The sequence below is a fragment of the Apteryx mantelli genome, chromosome 10 (genome assembly GCF_036417845.1).
Source record: "Apteryx mantelli isolate bAptMan1 chromosome 10, bAptMan1.hap1, whole genome shotgun sequence".
Taxonomy (NCBI): Eukaryota; Metazoa; Chordata; class Aves; order Apterygiformes; family Apterygidae; genus Apteryx; species Apteryx mantelli.
The window spans coordinates 18,897,222-18,917,013 of NC_089987.1; the positions used below are offsets into that span (position 1 = coordinate 18,897,222).

Consider the following 19,792-nt stretch of genomic DNA (forward strand, 5'->3'; position numbering starts at 1 on the left):
TACAATATTTTCTGTTTCCAAAGCAAACTGAAATCATATAAAAAAGAAACAGCTTTGCAGTTATATGCTGAACACTACAAGCATGTCATCTAATGTAAAAGAACGTCTGTGCATAATTTACTTTGAGGTAAATCAAAGTAAATCTTATTCCCTTCTTTCACTTGAAGTACAATTACATATAATAATACCTTATCAGCAGATATAACATTAGAGACATGGCATCTCTCATGGAAATTTGCTAGAAAATTATGTACAACCTATATTAAATAATTCTCTAGGAATGAATTTTCCAGAGTTAGGAACACTAAGGCCTCATCTCCCCCTCTAAGAATATATGAGAGAACTTTCAGTTGTCTACAGAACATCCAGGTTTTCCAAAACTGTTTTATACTTAGACCAGATTATTCCCTGAATAGTTATTTTAAATTGCTCTAAGACATTTGGAACCATACATGGAATAGTCAAAACAGTGAAGTGCCTTCTATAAATGAAGTTCATCCTGGAAGTTTTCAAATGGTAGACAACAGGCTTTATGTCTCTTATACTCCTCCCTGGCATAGACAATGTGTCATAACTCAGCCATGGTGTATTCTAGACAATGCTTGGCCATTGCTGATAAATAATTGTTTCAGTGACAGAACTGCATTTTTGTGGACAAAATTTTCACAGAAAGAACACTTTTTGATTAATCTACTTGGCCAATACCACCCAATGTGGTGGAAGGGAGACAGCTTTTTAATGAAAGCCCAAAATGAGCTTTAAAAAATAAAAGTGAAAGGAAGATAAGGGCCAGTGAATAACGGTTCTGTTACACCACTAGAATTTACAGTCTGACAATCTGCCACAACAGCTTAAGGTCCCAACCAATTGCAATATTACAAATAACAATATTTGATACTTTTCTTCTCCTCGGAATACTACATATTTAGCAAATATTCCAAAGTTAGTGCATTCTTCTTCATTCCCTTTCCCCATCCCTTATATAATGATAATTTTTAGAGGGAGGACAGAATAAACTTCAACTGAATGCAGAAAGAAGTAAGTAGAGATATTCCTGCCTACTAACCAAAAGACAAGAATATCATCCCAAGGAGTCACTCTTTTTTCTACATATTTCAGGGATGTTTTTGAGATCTCATTCAATCATAGTTTTGTATTTAATGCATGACTCTGAAGACACATCATATAGCTAGAATTCAAATACACTATTGAAAGCCACAAAAACTGAATAATCTCATATCATACCTCTGAAACACTTGGAACTGTTGAAGCCTTAATCTTCTGTGCTAGTTCCTTGTCATTTTCAACAGTAACAGAGCCCTAAATTATGGGTAAAATAAGGGAAGCATTTAATATAAACTACACGATTAACACACAAAAGTAGTTATGAATTTACTAGCAGAGGAACATTTGGACAGGAAATTATGGCCTCTTTTGCTTCCCTGCATTAGCTTCTGCTCTCTGCTAGAGCTTCCACCCATGAGGCTGGACAATTCTTAGTGTGGCTGCTTTGGGCCCTAATGTGTGTCAAACCATTTATCACACTTTTTAGTGAGTTTCCCTTTTCCAAAACAACTACTTGCTTTTGCATGTGTTCCATTAATATCCAAGAACTAGATTCTCTGCTATTCAGAAAATGAAACACACTGTTCCTGTTCATTTTTGGTTTTAATCTGTTAAGCTTCTAATTTTCTTGCATGGACACTTTTGTAATGTCAACAGAAGACTTAGACTTCAGAGAAACCCCAGCTATTTCATTATTAATTATTAATAACACTTTTGTCTGTACCCAGACAATGAGGCTTGGATTTTGAAAGCAGCTAAAGGAGCTGACTGCCCAGTACTGAATGACTTCAAAGGAGACAGAAGAGCTAACTCTCTCCCTTTGAAAAACATAGTTTATGAAAAATTATCAAATTTTGAGAGGTCACTCTATGGACAACTGAAGATATGAGGTGCTATGTCTGTAAGTATATGGCTAACATTTCAGTTTTCCATATGTAACCTTTCAAAAGATTTGATTTCACTGATATTTCAATTTTTTAAAAATTAAAAATTACAAGAGATTGATTTTATTCCTATTTACAGTCCATACTGTGCAGTTCAAAACAAAGTTCTAATCATGGTAAACTAGGCAATAGCAGAAAGAGCTGTGGAGTGAAAGCTGATGTTGCATTTCCAAAAAGAAATTTAATCAAGGCATTTACAAATGGAAAAAATGGGGAAAAAAAAATCACAGATAGTTTTTACTTAATTAATGCAATACAATATGATTAACTAATAACAATACTCATAACTAATAGCCCTTTATAATTAGGTGTTAAGGTATCCATTTTAATTTACTGGATTTAATTAAAAAAGTAAATACAGTCTATTCTCAATTATCTGAAGGCAATTTATGTAAGATCAAATAAAAATTTACACCACAGAGAAGAAGTACTTGAGCTAGTTCCATGCAGAGCCATCTAGAGTCTAGAAGGATGTACACATGATAGTGCAGCCCAGGTCTAGAAGTATTATAACGGTTTCCACAGAGCTTGTCATCTCAGCTGATAACCCTTGTGGACTCTGAACCATGTCAAATTGTGTATCTCATTGCCACAACACTTAGGATCTGTGTGGATCAAGCTGGTTTCTGTAGAGCCATTTAGAGGTCTGTGCAGGTGGCACACAGTACAAAGCCACTTTAATTAATAACCCAGGGAGATGGGTAACACAGTGCAGAGACAGTTAATTGGCCCTGTTGGAAGCAACCTTAAGTCCATGAAAGCTGAAGCTAGTAAACTGTGGTGGACAGCAAGCAATTCAGAGGGAGTCACACAGATATCCTTGTGTTGTGCTCTCCAATCTATATGCAGTACTATGTTATCATTCATTGCCCGGGACATCCCAGTCTTTTGTTGCTTAAATAACGAGTGTTCACTAATAGTTTTACAGGTTGTCCACAGTGTGACATAAACAGTCTTTCTTGCTTCAACATGCATAAGCAAAATACTTAAAACTTACTCTCCTGTGTAATGAACTGACATCCAGAAAAGATACTTTCTTGTCTGCTTGAGCTGCACGCTGCCTTGGCTTAGGTGTTGGTATCTATAATATACAAATAGAGTTAAAGACCATTTATTGCTGTATTCTAATCACCTTATTTTACCGTAAATTCTGAAGGACCCTAATTTTTCTTGTAGCCAAATGTAATTATACTAAACTTAGATATCGTCAATTCTAAACAGGCAAGATTATGTAAATTTTGTCTGAATCGGCAGCCATGCAAAATGGAGATAACTTTCAGAATAAAGCCACAAACAGGTGTAACAGACTACAGCATCCATGGAATGCAATGGGAGTTCTAGGTGAAAAATAACTGCAGGATTGAACTCAAATAGCATCATATATCTGGCAGAATGATTTATTATTGTTATACATGGAATGCTTAATTCTTTTTCTTGTTCTGTAGGCTTACCATATTTTTGACACCATCCCCTTCATCCTTTTGGGAAATGTTGACATAGAAACAGTAAGAGACTGGTAATAGTTGCAAAATTAACAAAATGGCCTAGAAATATTTCTGTCTTGATGTTACAATACAAAGGAGAAAAAATAAACAAGAAGTGGCTTATTGCTTTTCATGCTTTACTCTCTTGATGAAGGTAGAAATTCTCCTTCACTTCCATTGATTTTTATGCACAATAATTTCCTTATTCTACTTTTTATTTATGAGTTTGTTTATGAATGATTTTAAGAAACTAATTTGGATATCTTAGCACCATGCTCCAGGCAACAAAATAACAAGGGGTGTGGCGCAGACACATGTGACTACACAGGGCTTGGGTCTAGCTGCTTGAGAATTCTTTTGGCCCAAAGTTATCCCTACTGACTGAGTTCTGGCCAAGTTTCTAAGAGACCACAGATATAATAGGTGGCTGACTTCATGACTGTCACAAATTTCAACCTCAGATCTACTACAAACCTACGACTACTTCATTTTAAAGAGGACAGCTGCACTGAAAACAGAATTAAGAAGCATTAATTTCATAAGGAAGATACTTAATGTCTGTTATTTCTCTTCTCTTTTCCCCACTGCCCTTTTGCTAACCAGTTACCTACCATTACAGAAGACCTTTGTAGGTTATGGACACAGGAAAAATTCCACTTCCGAAAGGAAATTCAAGATGGTGGTTATATGAAGTATTTGTACTAAGCATTATTTTACAGTAAGGACAAATTCTAGTCGTCAGGGAAGAACTAAATGACCTGATGTAATATGTCTTTTGTATCTCTTAACTTCTGTGAGTTTGTTAAATCACTTACTGTCATTGATGAAGTAAAAGAAGGAGACAGGGCTGGAGCCTGCACTTCCTCCTCCTCCAGTAATTGAGTTACCATTGATTTCTCATTTTGAATGTAATTTACTAAGTCTGCAGCCACTGCTGACCCACTTGGTGGTAAATAGACAAACTTCCATTTCAACTCAACTCTGATAGTACCAGTAGCACATCTTTCAGAATCTGTTAGTTCAAAAGTACCTGAAAGCAAAATGCAAATCTTATCTAAGTACCTTATTTTAGACATACACAATAAATGCAATACAGATCAGAATGTGTGTCAAGAATTAAATGACTTAATAGCTGTAATTTTAGAAGCCAAATAATGTCAAAACATTACCTTTTGTAGTTCCAAATATCACAGAGGACATTCAGAAATGTAGGATTTAGAAGGAATGTCACGGTTAACAGGTATAACTCACTAGATTACTGTGTTCTTTCAAGATATGTTGTTGGTTTCTCAGACAATCCAATACCACACAATTGATCTTTATCGACATCTTTCAATATCTGTCTTAACCAAAACATTTTCTTTTTTTTAGTAACAGTTACTTTTGTTAAAGAAAATTAAATGGGTTTTAAATATCTGTAAGTTGTTAAATCTTTACCAGAGAAGAAATACCTTAAATTCACTTGCAAATTTTCCCCTTTTATCCATTTACGTGGGATCATTATAGACCCATATATATAAATTGTATAAATATCTCATAGCTGACACAGAAATAACTATTACGCAGTTTTATTATAAACACTGTAGCGAGTTTGCAAATGATACCAACTTGTGGGGGGCAGTCCATGCACTGAAGGCAGGGCTGCTCTTCACAGAAAGTGGAAAAAGGGGCAGCAACCCTGGAACGTTCTGTTAGTCCTGTTTTAGTGACCAAAAGAGATATTTGAAGCTCTTTTCTTTCTCTAACATTTGAAGTTTACTCATTATATTAAAGAATCAGTTTCAAGCTCTGACACAGACTGTTCATTAGCCATGACTTAAGTAACACTATGATGCAAAATTTCTTTCCAGGATTTCACTGGAGTTTAAAATTCTGTCAAACTAGAACCATAGATGATAGGTAAGGGTTTTTCTTTGTTTTGGTTCTTAAAGAGATTTAAAGAGATATGCAAAAGGAGATAAGGATTTTGTTAGCCTTAAAAAGGTCAAATTCTTACCTGAGATGCATCTGTCATGTGCTAAAGAAATTAGCGGTACATTGGCTTTTCCTAAATAACCACCTTCTTCTGGTTCACCATCATCAAATACATAAAATGTTAAGGATTCTGATTTTAGGTATCGGTCTAAATCTGCATTCATTGGCACTTGAAAACACATATGGTCATCTATTTGTGGGTTGTTGCTGCTAGGAATGATGGGAGTATCGTGGTCTGCAAAATCAAAGAACTTGTAGACAACATAAGGATTTGGCTGAAGATGTTTTTTCCTGGACTGTAGACTGTTACAACATTTTATTGTAATGTAGAGTTCATTTAAATTGCCATCTGTTGAAGTGCTGACTTGGGCAGTTCTGAGTATCTGCTGCATTAAACGAAAAAGAAGTTAAATTAAAAACATTAGAATTCTTATGTTGCTGCACTCTAAGAACTATATAAATAGAAAAAATAACTGATTGCTTGAATGACACTCCAACTACTGTTTAACTTCTTGCATCAAAATGTTACTTGTTCTATAAATTCAGCTACATCTCTCTTTGGTTGTAGGTATAAAGAAATAAGAGGTTAATCCTTTCCCGTCTGTGATCAGCTTTATTCTCCTAAAACTTTATTGTCCACTTGTCATTTGATTACCTACAAAATAGTGAAGATCACAGTTTTAAGTGATTCACATCTAGTGCCACTTTCAAATTAAAGATTCTGATCTTGACAGCTATTCTGTATCAAGATATAATTTTTATAACTGTAGTCCCTTTTATATATTTTTTCAATAATTAAATTGTACTGCAAATTAATTTGACTCAGTATTTTCTTTTTCCAAAACCTTTACATACACAAATAAATTCCAAAAACAGAAATTAGCATGTAAATAGTAAGAATAAATGTTTAAAGTAGATAACAAACTCAATGATTTCAAAAATTTTATCAATTACCTATCATCATGGCCTGTATGTACTGTGGAACCCAAAGACAGCATACTGGGAAATTCATTTTAATAAAAATGGAAGAGTAACAAGAAAACAAATAATAGAGCTATCTTTATATTGGTTTCAAAAGTCTCTACTTTTTTTATTACAATATGTCACAGGTACTTTCATTCATTGTACATAATTATCCTGCCAGTATTCTAGCAATGTTCTGTCTTTTGGTATCTGGGGAAATGTGCATCAATTTGATTTTGTATGATAAAAAATTAAATATTTTGATTAAATAATCCAAACTGAAATAGTTAACAAGAAAGCCAAACATGGGTTTAAGATTAACTACTTAATATGCAACCTTAAGTCTACATTTCAAGCTACGTACAGAACTGGAACAAATTCATTGTAGCAGTTTGCACACAATTCACGTTTCCATGATTTCTAAAACCACACAGGACAGAAAGTTTTTTTATACATTTAGCTAGGGAAAGCTTAAATTTTGGAACACACAACTGAAGCTACTTTTGCAGCTGCAGACAGACAGAACTTTTAACATAATGTAACCATCTGTGCTATAGATATATGACTTTCAGTTTCTGCCATGAAATATTTCCGAAAACTGCAGTGTTTCAGACAGCTCTGTAGAAGCTGTTCTTCATTTCTCTCATTTTTCTGACTTTATTTCCTCCTATATAATCAGTATATTTTATCTACTGTGTTTGAACCTGGAATTTTACAATAATTACAATAAAACTCTTTCTTCCACATGCCTTACCCTTCAACTTTGGCATTTAACAGCTGCCAGAATTTACCAGTTAGTTAAAAATCACCTTTGATTCTTTTAAAATCAGATTTAAAATAAAAATTACAATATTAGCAACCACTAAGTTACTCTGAAAATACCTGCACTGACCTATAATAGAATTCATGCACCAAATATACTTCTCAGATTACATTATAGTATAAACTGAAATTCTGGTATAATATAAGCTTATACCGTGGGATAATATAAAACATTAAAGTTACTCCAGGTTTACAGTTATTTAGGCTGGAATAAATAACAAAATGACATGTTAGAAGGTCTACAGCACTTGAATTTATACAGTTAAGCTTGGTTGTTTTAATCTCCTAAGGCAATTATTCAAGATATCCAAATTTCTCTTCTTTTTCTGTCTGTGAATATGGTTTAAGCACGATTATACAGTGAGTTATAGCAACAGAATCCCACCTCCATCTAAGAAAAGGAAAAGTGAAATAATATGACCTTCATACCCAAACTTTAAGAACTTTGAAACCTTTCTTAAAAATGACTCAACCTATAATAGTAATCTGACACTGAGTTGGTTCAACATTCCTGTGTATTGTACTAGAGCAAAGTGTTAACAAAATCTGACACTTACAGGTTAAGTAAATTAAATATATTAATCACATAATTATTTCAAATTTTCAGGCCACAAAGTTATTGACAATTTCAGTAAAAATTAATAACTGGTTTAAGACTTAGTCTCTTTAGCAAAGCTATGATTCAGCTGGTTCTTGAACTCTTTATATGATAAAAATGTCACTCAACTGATATTTTTCCATTCAAGAAATTTTAAGCTCCTTAACCTTGACTACATAAAGAGTTGAAGTAAATTATTTGAACTGAAAAAGTAATTTTCAATAGTTTATTCCATCAAAACTATTAAGTACAAAACCAAACATACCTGGGATGATTGCTCACGTTCCCTAAAATTGGATGTTATATATCCCAGAGCTTTCGACCTTTCTTTGTAAAGTCTAATAGCTTGATCCATCGGAACTCGTAACCTGATCCAGTACTCTATGGTGCCATAATTTTGGATGTTTCCTTTGATTCCTAAGCAATAAATACATTTATGATTACCTTAAATTTCTTTTCAATGTTGAAGTACTTAAGTCACACACAAAAGCTAGGAAACACCACAAATTAAGTATTAATTGATCTTGTGACTATGCACCATGACAATTTTGGTGACTTGACATGTTCAGTTTATGTCAGAATCAGGAACAACTTTGCTGGCTCTATAAGGTCTAAAAACAAAAGATGAAAATTGGTTCATTTTGTAATCTACAACATTTATTGTCCATGTTATAGAGTCAAATAAAGTTCATTATTTTAATCTCTCTAAGGGAAATAAAGCTAAGGAAAGTTTGGTATGCCAGCAGTTGAAAATGCCCCACAAAGTGGTAGGCAGTTTTAATTACTGGCTAAAATACCACTTTGTAATGGTTTGTCAAACCATATTTTTGACACTGACAAAAGTAGGCAGTTAGAGGCCTCTATACACACTGATAAGGCAAAACACTTCTGGCAGAAAAAGCAAGCAGCATAAACAATTGAGTTCTTTTAAGAAAAGGCTTGTCTACGATATTCTAAAATTGTTTTAAAATGAAGTAAATTAAGAAAAAAACAACAAACAACAAAAAGCAACCCAAATCCCTCTATAGATTACACTTCTATATGAGATAGTTTTATCAGTAAAGCTTACCTTTTTAATGTTTTACTACTATTATATTCAGCCTTCTGACCTATCAGTTTAAATTACAACCAACCGCTGTAACCATTTCTTCTTTATTTACTAATAAAATATGAGGTGACATATCTATGACACAAGGACCAGGTATGAAGCACTGATCTTTGAAAGTTTTCTAGTACAGAAATGTTTTTGCTTTCAAAATATATTCTGCCAAACTACGTAATTACATATGCAAAAATAAAATAATTCACACATATTAAGTGAAATTCTGGTTTCATTTAAATCAATTACATGACAAAGCTATTGACTTCAGTGGAAGTATAATTTCATCCACTGCTTCACTCAAATAGAAGAGCAAGTCTTGCCCAGGCTAACTTCTTGGATTAAGTTTTATCCATGCCAAACCATAAGTATTAGAATATAAGACACATCATAAAGTGCAACGGGTGTGTTTGTGACTCAGAGCTTATATTTTGTATTTCACAGTGAAGCAAGTAGGGCAATCTTTTATCAGTACCAATCTTAGAGGACGAAAGAAACATTCATTAAACAACTAAAACTAAAACATGGTTAACTACATTCTAAGTAATTCATTAAAATGAAACAGAATGTCAATCTTGTATTATTTTAAAATCTTCTCTACAGTATTCACATAAAAAAATGCTAAAAACTGAATAGTACTACAGTGAAATCAAGTATGCTGCTCTCCTAATGACTTTTTTCCAGGTTGTTGTATAATTCTATTGAATAAGACAATATTATCTCTTTTATTAAAATATTCTTTACATGTGTAATATCACTTTGTAAGTAACCTTTATGCAAGACAAACAATAGCATGCAATTGCCAGACAAGATTCTCTAATGCCACTTCCAGCATCAAGTCTAATATGTCACACACTTTAGTATCACTGTATTAAGACCATCTTTGTCCTCACTCTGTTATGGGCAAAATTTCACCCGTCAAAGCCTTCCCACAACTGTCAGCAGATCAAGAGAACATGCTGCACATCTAAGAGGAAACGCCATGTTGTATAAACCATTTTTTCCTTCTGAAGTACTAATACATGAATTCACTGTTGGCCAAAATACACATTACTTTACTTACAATACTGCACCAAATAGAATAGTTTTTGATATGTTAATTACCAACTAATGTTGCTGTGCTGTAGACCCTGCCATTGTTTTCCAAGATTTCATGAAACTTCAGTTGACATGCAGCAGCTGTTTCATAATCTGTGCCATATGCATGATGAACCTCAAGTGTGATACTGTTTTGCTGTATGTAATGCAAGAAGTAGTCATCAACCCGCACAAGATATTGCGAAGTGAAGTCATAGGATGCGATAAATCCACGCACTACTGGGGTCGTCTGAAGTTCAAAGTCATAGAATGCATAAGTACAAAAAGTTGCAGGTTCCTGGTCACCAAGAGCTTGCACAGCTTCAGTGGAAAAGATCACTTTACTAATATGAATTTCAAAGAGATTCTCTCCTCTTTCTAAATGTAAAGTTTCATCAAATTCATCCACTGGATCATCTGGTAATATTTCTGGTCTGGATCTGTGCTGCTTAGTACCATAGGCAATATCTCTTAGTTGAGCTGCAACAAATAAAGCAGAGCTACAATATGAGTTCCATGTTTTAACATCAATTATAATTAATGACTGAGTAGAGAGGAAAAAGGAGTAACTCAATTATATTAAAAATTTTCCTTTTTTAAAGGTGTTACCAAAAAAAATTGCGTATGTAAAATAATACATCTGCTGCTCATCTAGCACACTGACAACAATCAAGAATACCTCCACAGAAGAGCTGCTTCGATACATATAAAAATAGATGTAGGCTCCTAAAAATTTATAACAAACTACAAGGGAGTTATAAAAAGCAAGAATGCAGAAGCATTAAAGAACAATCAAAGTAAGTATCACTATGCTAAAATGTAGCATATGTATATTTTTGTACAGTTTAACTATACAAAATAATATTACTTGCCAGGGAAAGAAAGAAAAATACATGCTTACAGAATTAGGACATAAATCATCATGCAATCCTGTAGTACAGGGGATGCAATTTGGAGACAAAACATTAAACTTGTTATCAAATTAGGCTTTGTAAGGTATCCTTCAGGTCTCATACACACCATTTATACACTGAACGCATTAAAACAGCATTTTAAATTCATCATATTGAAATGTTTTGTAGGTATTTTTATTATGCCATGACTTCGGGATTTTGAGCAACACAAAATGATTATGTAATCATAGGATAGCAAAGTAAGAGATTGACCACAGATATATAATTTATTTTAAAAAACATCATAAAGTTTTCCTAGCTTTATCCTAACTCAGGAATAGCTGCAGCATAAACTGCTATGTTGATTTTGATTAATAACTTGAACATCTAAGTCAATGGAAGAGCATACAGATGATTTTCCATGAAAGATCTGACTTTTCTACTAGTTTTAGAAACAGAAAGGTGTTTCAGTTGAGAAACTTAACATTTACAATGATAATTTGTAGCAGATAAACTATGTAAAAATTGTAGGAAAGTATATTTCAAAAATACCTTCTAATTTTCTGATGCGTGCAGCCCTAATATCAAGAAGGTGGACATACTGTTCCAGTTTTACCTCATAATCTTTCTGTAGACTTTCCATCTTTTGTGTCACTACTTCAACTTCAGTCTGGAAAAAATATTTACATATAAAAAAGAAAAAGACTTCTGAGGCTTGTCTGAATTAATGTTGCACATGCTTTTGGCTACAAATAGGAAAACTCGGTTAGATTTGAGAAAAAGCATTTAGAGTATGCAAAAATAGTAGCAATTTTTAATTCAACAACACAGCAGTCTGTTCTAATTTCAAGAAAATATAGAATCATTTTTTTAAGAACCATGGAGTAGTTATTCTTTCAGGTGAATGTTCCTAATGGTTTATTTAATGATTTTGTGATTTTAAACTCAAATTGAATGAAAATCTAAAATATGATCTGCAACAACCCAGCAGTGAAAGTAGTGTATTGTGGAAAAGGAAGCTTATTTGATAAGTACACTCATTGCTTTTCATGTGAGGACTTGATAAGAGCTCAGAGATAATCCCAAGAGGGCAAGTATTTGAGGGTTCTAATCAGGGTGAGTCAAAAGACTAAATTTATAGGCATTTGGATCTCACACTTTTTAACAGCAGCAAATCTTATGTTAACTTACCTAAAAAACAGACTGGCTTTGTTGCTGAACTTCCAAGTCTTAATTACAACTTCATATTTTCCTAAGGGAGAACAAGTTCCTGTGCTACAAATGTTAAAATGTTACTATCTGGTTATTTTCCACTATGAGTAGAGGTTAGTACCTGGTAATCTTTGTTAATTTTGTGCTGTACTATTAACATATTCCTTGTCTTCTCAAGTTCTTGCACGGTTTCTGCATGTGTTAATTGAAGGTCTCGCATGGACTGTTCCAAATCTTTATGGATGCCATCTACTTTTTCAAAAATCGTAAGGTCTCCATTCTTCTCCTGCTTTTGAACCTGAAGCAATTTAAAAAATTACTGGAACAGACTTTTGCAAAATAATTGGATGCATTTGTGCATGGTTAAATGTAACTTTGGGATAGAATTCTGGAACTAAATAAGACAGGCCAATTTTGTAAATTTTGAGTGTGTTGTAGTACAAAAATTAGGAATGAGGTAGACCAATAACTGTCAGGATTACATTCAGGAGGGTAATCTATTGATCATCAGGAACCAATTAAAAAGTATGAGATACTTAAAAGCAATCATTCTCTTCTATCCACTGAAAACACAAGATCCTTATAGATTTGCCTTTTATAGAATAACTAACACTTTTTTAGTGAATACACAAAACCAGAATTATTACTCTCCAGGCTTCTATCACAAATACTGGCATTTTAATTTTGGTGTAATAGTAGTAAATTTTTCACATCAGTCTCTTTTTGCTTTCCTTTTTTCATTAACATTATGGAATTATTACTGCAGTTAAGTAGCAGAAAGAGATTCTATATACAATAACCATTTCCTCAAGAAAACAAAAAAGGGTCCTCTGAACAGTGAAAATTTAATGCAAACTTATATTTTCACTAATTTCTTTTCTCCCCACTTCATTTTCAATTTTGCTGTAAACAACAGAATTACAACTTTTGTGCAGAAAATACCCCAACTGCCACCTCCCCCAACACACACACACACACACACACACACACACACATCTTTTCCAGGGATTTTTTTTTGCTTTAATAAACAGAGAAAAGTTGCTAAGCATCTGTTTATTGTGTTTTCAGCACTTGCATACTTAGAATATGCTCCCATAACTTACAGCATTACTAAACAAGATATTGTTTTAGATCAGTGTTATAGAAAGAAGGCATAAGAACAAGCTGAAGTGATAATTCCTTTAACTGAGAAAAAGCAACTTGTAAAGAAAATGCTTTCAAATCTGGTTTAATTCACTTTTGAAGTTATAATGAAATATGTACATAACCATAAGTAAATTTCATCCTAGCAATTTTTTCTTCTGCTTCATCATAACTGAAAAAAGACAAATGCACATGTACAAGCTTGAAGCATTAGCTACCAAAATATGCACCAATGATACATCCCTTGAAAATCCTGGGCATCATATAGAAAACACGCAAGGATCAACAAAGAGTTTGGAGAGGAAAAAAAAAAAAAAAAAAAGAATAAATGTGAATAAATTCTTTGTAAGTTACCTTTATAAGCAAGAGAGCTTCTCTGAGTTCTGCCACATCAACATCACTTTCCTGAAACAGAAATACTCAATGAAAAGGTGTTATTGGATGTGAATGAATAATGGAGAGAGACATTCAGAATAACAAAATGCATTCTCACTAGACATGACATTTTGCCTCATATCATGAATAAATAAACTCTGTCATATTTCTGCATTCTTTTACTTTTAAGAGAAGTACTTGCATTATGTATAAAACATAGAATGGGTTTTTTTGGTCATTTTCTAAACAGAAATAGAGTTCACCTTGGTGAAAAACTTCATGTGATTTTTCAGTTCTTCTAGTTGTTGCTTATGTTCCAGACAGTGTAACTTCAGGTCTTTGTTCTCTTGGGTCAGCTTTTCATTTTGGTCTTTACATACAGAGAAAGAATATGATATTCTGTTTAATTCAACATAATTATAAAAACCATGAACTTGCTTTTTCACATTAATTTTCTGTATAAAAAATCATTTAAAATGTAAAAACTAATTTATTTTGTATAGGGAGTTCTTTGGTGTTAACAAACAAGAAGAGGGGGATAGAAAACAACCTATTTTATCTGGTAGAATTGTATGGATAAAAAGGCACAGTATTCTTTCATTAAAACTGAACCCACAGCACCAAAAATCTACTCTTTGTTCATTTCCAAACAGAAAGATACCCCCAACTAAGTACAACTTCACCGGGTTTCTCTTTTGCAGGGGAGATGATAGGAGGGGGGAGGAAAGGAGGTGTAAAATTCTTTGTCAGCCTGAATGTCTGAACACCATTAAATTTCTCAGTTGAAGGATATAAAGATTTTTCTCTAATACCAACTAATGCATAGCTACACCCAAAATGATTTCTCAGGAGCTTCAATAAGAAATTTCCCTCAATAAGAATGGAGAACAGACTTAAGGACTACCAAATAATTTCATTATAACAATGTACCTTCTTTCATACAGAGAAGTTTTAAATACCAACTTTTCTCTAAATCAAGGTTTCTAAGGGACAAAAATACTTTCCTGTTACTTTCCTTCTCCCTGCCATATTCCCTTTTTTTTTTTTTTTTTGAAAGTTCCAAAGTCATATTCTCATACCATGTGCTTAAACACTGTAAATTCATATTCTAGGTCAAAGTGATACAAATGTACACTGTCAACCTGATGTGCAAGTATTAGCCTTTGCAATTCCCATCTGCACTAGTGGGAGCCGAATGGCAAAAAATTACATACTTAGTTGAGAATATATGCTACTCCTTTTGAGAAAATAGCCCACGATACTCTTTTAATGCTGCAATCTTTTCTGCTGACCCTCAGGGCATGATGCACAGTTACCTGTTTTTACAGAACAGCTTTTCATTTTTGAGGTCTGAACTCAGCAAGAAGCAGACAGTCGAGATTCTAGTCTCAAGGGTTTGGGCATGTTTCAAAAACTGACATCAGGTTAATTTTAATTCTGTAGTGTTTATATATCAAATGACATCTTCACTAAAAATGAATCATCTGTAATGCCAATGCTCCTATGCACAGTAGCCTCACTCATACATGTGTTGGGACTCCCCAAGAGTCACTTTCAATTCAAACACATACTCGCCAGTAAGGTTTTAATTCTCTGCAGTTGTGAGGAAAACATGATGCATTTGTGCAGTTGTGAAGAGCATGCAGTAAGAACCCTTAGGAGCTAACAATTAGAAAGCAAATAAGGAAACAATCAAAACAAGCCTTTTGGGGGATGATTTTGGGGGGAAAGGAAGAGGAGGGGGAAGGCCTTGATAAAAGATTGTGAAACACTTATCAGCAATTGAGTCTTGTGGACTATTCCATTCCAGATAATAAACCCAAGAGATCTGTGTCTGTTGGGTGGGAGGTGTGTTCCCGCCCCCCCCCCCCCCCCCCAAAAAAATCACTCATTTTCTAACATCATCCCCAGTGATTTTTTTGTAGACATTTTAATATCCATTCACATTTGCTGCTTAAAAAGTTAACTTCAAAATTGTAAATGCTATAGAAAGGAAATTAGCTTTTGCAGAGCTGGTAGCAACTGCCCAGAAAAAAATTCTATTCGTTTTATGTCACTGATGACTTTCAAGCTTGTGAAATGGTCATATTCAAGCAAATAATGGTATTAAAGTTCAATATTCTGAAATTAGGAAACACCCAGTTGTACACTTGCAAGAAAGAGCACTGGACAATAGTGTAACCGTGTAGTTCTCCCATTGCTAGTAACTGGCCCTAAACTTTGTACTGAGTTTACAAGACCTTTGGACGGAGGCGTCTCAGGCCTGCCCTGTCTGAAATTTTCTTGACCTGCCTGTAGCTGTTTTACTTGTTTTACTTGTGACAGCAATTTCTCTAATTGACCAGGTGCCTATGGCTAATTTATTTTACTTTTATCTGCATGTGGCAGAACGATAGTTTTATATAGATAGCAGTAACCAGCAGTTGTTCTATGCAGAATGAGATATTTACAGCTAACACACGATGTAGTGAGAAGCGGAGACGCAGTATGCGGCGTAGAGGAGTACAGCCATGGGATGATAAGAAATGGGCCACAGGCCTGGAACTGGAGATCCCATGGCTAAAACCAACTCACTAATGGATCTTAAAAACAATGCAGACCTGGAGCTTGAGAAAACTGGTTTTGGGGTAACAAGACAATTTAACATACATAAAAAGCACCATATTTGGTGCTTTTTGGATGTAACATGGAGCTGTAAACTAATGAAAAAAGGTGTAAAAGTGTGTTAGAAAGCACACAAAATGACCCCAAGTGGATCCTGGAGAGGAGGAAGAAGAACCAGCATTATCAACATCAGATTCCTTCCAAATAAAGACTCCAGAGACTGACGACTTATGGTGCTATCCTTTCAAGCAGTCTGAAGCTACTCACTTTAAGACCTAGAGGAGTAATAGGACAGTGAGCATAACTCCAAGAGAAGGGACAGAAACCAGTAAGTGTGTTACAGTTTTAACTGTATTATTACTATTATTGAGACTTTTATTTCCTGTATAGAAGTATTCTAACTGCCTTATTATTCTTCTTTTCCTGTAATAATTAGATCTAGACTAATAACAATTTTTGAATTAGACTGTTAAGATTTCCATTATTCTAACAAATTCTTAGCTTTACTTATATATGTATGTATAAACAAGATTGAGTGTAACAGGGCTATCTATTTTGGATAACTTAACTCAGGTATGATGGCACAGATTCCGTGGGCAAGATCAGGAAGCCAGCAGAGCACACTCTCTAACGCTAAGCCTGCGTGGCTAGCGGAAAGAGGAAGAGCCACTTCTTGCACACCTGATCATATATCCTTCAGGAAAGTGGTAAGAAACTTTCTCAATGCAGTTTTAAAAGCCAGTTGAAGCAATTTCAGCAGCTTGTTCAACCCAAATGGCCAAACTGTTAACAACACAGCTCGGTCTACTTTAGCACTCTCCGTGTTGCCTTTCCAGATTCTCAACAGCATGTGTTTCTAAGAACTCAGTCATAGATCAAGTTGTGTATGTTCAAATATCCCTTTTATCAGCCAGCCAAATTTTTTTTGAAAAGCATAAAGAGATGGAAAGGAAGTGATGAATTTCAGAAGTTTCTTTCTCTGCCAAACCTCAATACACTATCATGGGACAAAGAATGGATGTCTCATATCCTAAAGCTTTCTTCTTATCTTATTTCAATGATCACAAGAATTTATCATACATGTTTAGAGACCCACTGAAAAATACTGTAGAAATCTATTGAATTTTGTGTACTGAATGTTCTACTAACATAAGCAGATAAAATACACTGAAAAAAGAAGAAATGAAAATTGCATCTATATAAAAGAAAGTTGTTAAAGAGTAATAAGGAGACCCTGAAAACTTATGAATTAGAAAGAACCAGCAGCCCATACAAATCACCTAACTCTCTGTGTTTCAGACAGAAAAAAATTACTTTATGAAGTACGGTCTTCAACTCAGAATTATTTAGCAAAGTTTTGGACAATATTTTTTTACAAAACAATTGTCTAAGATTTTCTTGCTAATATTCTTGTGCAAAGGATGTTGAGACAAGTTCACCTGCAGAAAGATTTTGTAGCGGAGTCTGTAGTTAATGGCATATATTGACTAATGTTGAAGGTTACTTGGGGAAAAAAAAGAGGAGAGACAGTGGGACACAGGGACAAAGCATGTGCGACACGCAGGGGAAGAGGCAGAGAGGAAAGGGAATACTCTCCCCGACAACCAGCCAGGAAGATAAGCGGCAGGAGGGTCCCCAAATGAGCACCCTTGCTGGGTGTCCTTTTCAGGGCAGCAGCTGCTCCTCCCTTCCTGTTTTCCCATACAATTGCATAGTTTTTCCATCAGGACTCACTCAAACTCCATGTCGGTGGTTCCCACTTACAATGCTCTTAGCGCTGACTGGAGCACGCTTTGGTCAGGGGTTGGGGCTGCATGCTGGCTGGTTGTTTAACTTGCTTCAGGCATGTTATTGGGTCCCCTAATGTAAACCAAAAGCTACAACCAAAGGGAAGAAGCAGGGGAGAAGAGGTAATTCTCACACCACTGGCAACTGCTTCCCATAAGAACCTGCCAGTACAACAATATCAGGGTTTGCAGGTGCAAGGCTATGAGAATATCCACATGAGAACAAGGAAAAATGATGCCCAGAGGCTCTGGAAACACCTGCTGTGGCAACATGCATGGAAGGCGACACAGCTGAGAGCAGAAGGCAGGCCACAGAGCTGCAGAAGGTAAGTCATCAATGGCACTGCGCAACAATACGCTCAGCTGTAATCAAAATACATATTGTGGTGATATATGTATTCCCACTCAAAAACAGAATTCAAATAAACTTGCACTGGTGTCCTCCACTTTAAATATTCTTCCATAATAATCAGCATCTTCATCAACAAAGCCCTACGTCCGTATGCCTCCTCTATAAATCCACAAACACAGTTCATAAAAACCAACCAGCAGTATACTAAAGATGAAGCAGGTAGTAGGGGAGGGGGAAGAAATGTCACCATCTTTCCCTGCAAATAGAAAGTACACGCTTCCAGGAGAACTGAGACTAAGGATCTTTTCCTTACTATCCCACAATCTACCTATCACCATATACATGAGCATCTATCCTCCCTCTCTGCCTTGCCAAAACCTCTATTTGCCTTTTATAATTTATATGACGAGTTTGATCCAATTTAGGGCCTAAGATTATCTTCTTTATAAGCCCAAACTCTTTCTCTTCAATATCTGGCATAAAATGGGAATATGCTGGTCTGTGCATGTAATCTCCAGTTCTCCACTTTTTATCTTGTTCCCAGTGAAATAATACTGGAACTGTCTTTATGCCTTTTTTTTTTTTTTTTTTTTTTGCATTCTTATGGACAGAATACATAGAGAGTGAAATATAACTTTTACTCATACATTTCACATATGTCAGTTTTTCCTGACTTAGAATAAATATTTGTTCATTAAGGCAACCTAAACTATAGGTCTATATGTATACTAAAAACATGTAGTTAGTAAACAGTGCAAAAAACATGTAGTTAGTAAACAGTGCAAAAATCAGTACTGTAACTGCTAACAGCAAATGCAGCAGTGAATGAGAGTACACAAATGAAAAACAGAAATTGTTTAGACAACAACACGTCAAGCAAAGATATACACTTTGTGAATTTAAGAGATGAGTAACACCAACCCTTGCTATAGTAGATTGTTTTGACTTAGTTTTTACACTATCTTATCTCACCCTTTTGAGATTTACATGAAACAACACTGTCAGGAAGACAAAATGAATGTTAACCAAACAGGAATTGCAATTGATGGCTGAGAGTCTGGGATATATTGGGAAGACAAAATAAACACAAAAATAAGGGACTAATGGAATGGAAAAAAAATCAGCAAATACAGTATTCTAAAAAAGGGAAAAATGCAGTCACAAAGTAGAATATCTTATTCTGCCTTCTGTCTAGAAGTATTTCGATTGCTTATCAGAAAGTACAATATGAAGTTATGGACCGAAAATACAATAAAAAGTTCAGATCCAAATTACACCCCTACTCTAAAGGAAAAATACTTAGGGAGGACAGAGAAAAAGACAAGATAATGTTATCCTCCTGTGGCATTAAGAGGCTTCAAGACTTTATTTATTTTAACATCTTTCCTACTCCTGGAAAA

The 19,792-nt window shown here is 34.6% G+C and overlaps 1 protein-coding gene across 1 annotated transcript in view; it reads right to left on the bottom strand.

The window, feature by feature from the left end:
• Positions 1-19,792, bottom strand: part of RPGRIP1L (RPGRIP1 like) — an 86,406-nt gene that overhangs the window by 31,601 nt on the left and 35,013 nt on the right. The window contains exons 11-20 of the mRNA XM_013941062.1: positions 13,913-14,019; positions 13,629-13,679; positions 12,253-12,429; positions 11,472-11,589; positions 10,054-10,506; positions 8,116-8,267; positions 5,490-5,853; positions 4,309-4,523; positions 3,007-3,090; positions 1,246-1,320 (exon numbers count right to left, since the gene is read on the bottom strand). Coding sequence (XP_013796516.1) covers positions 1,246-1,320; positions 3,007-3,090; positions 4,309-4,523; positions 5,490-5,853; positions 8,116-8,267; positions 10,054-10,506; positions 11,472-11,589; positions 12,253-12,429; positions 13,629-13,679; positions 13,913-14,019 — 1,796 coding nt within the window. The remainder of the gene's footprint in view (positions 1-1,245; positions 1,321-3,006; positions 3,091-4,308; positions 4,524-5,489; positions 5,854-8,115; positions 8,268-10,053; positions 10,507-11,471; positions 11,590-12,252; positions 12,430-13,628; positions 13,680-13,912; positions 14,020-19,792) is intronic.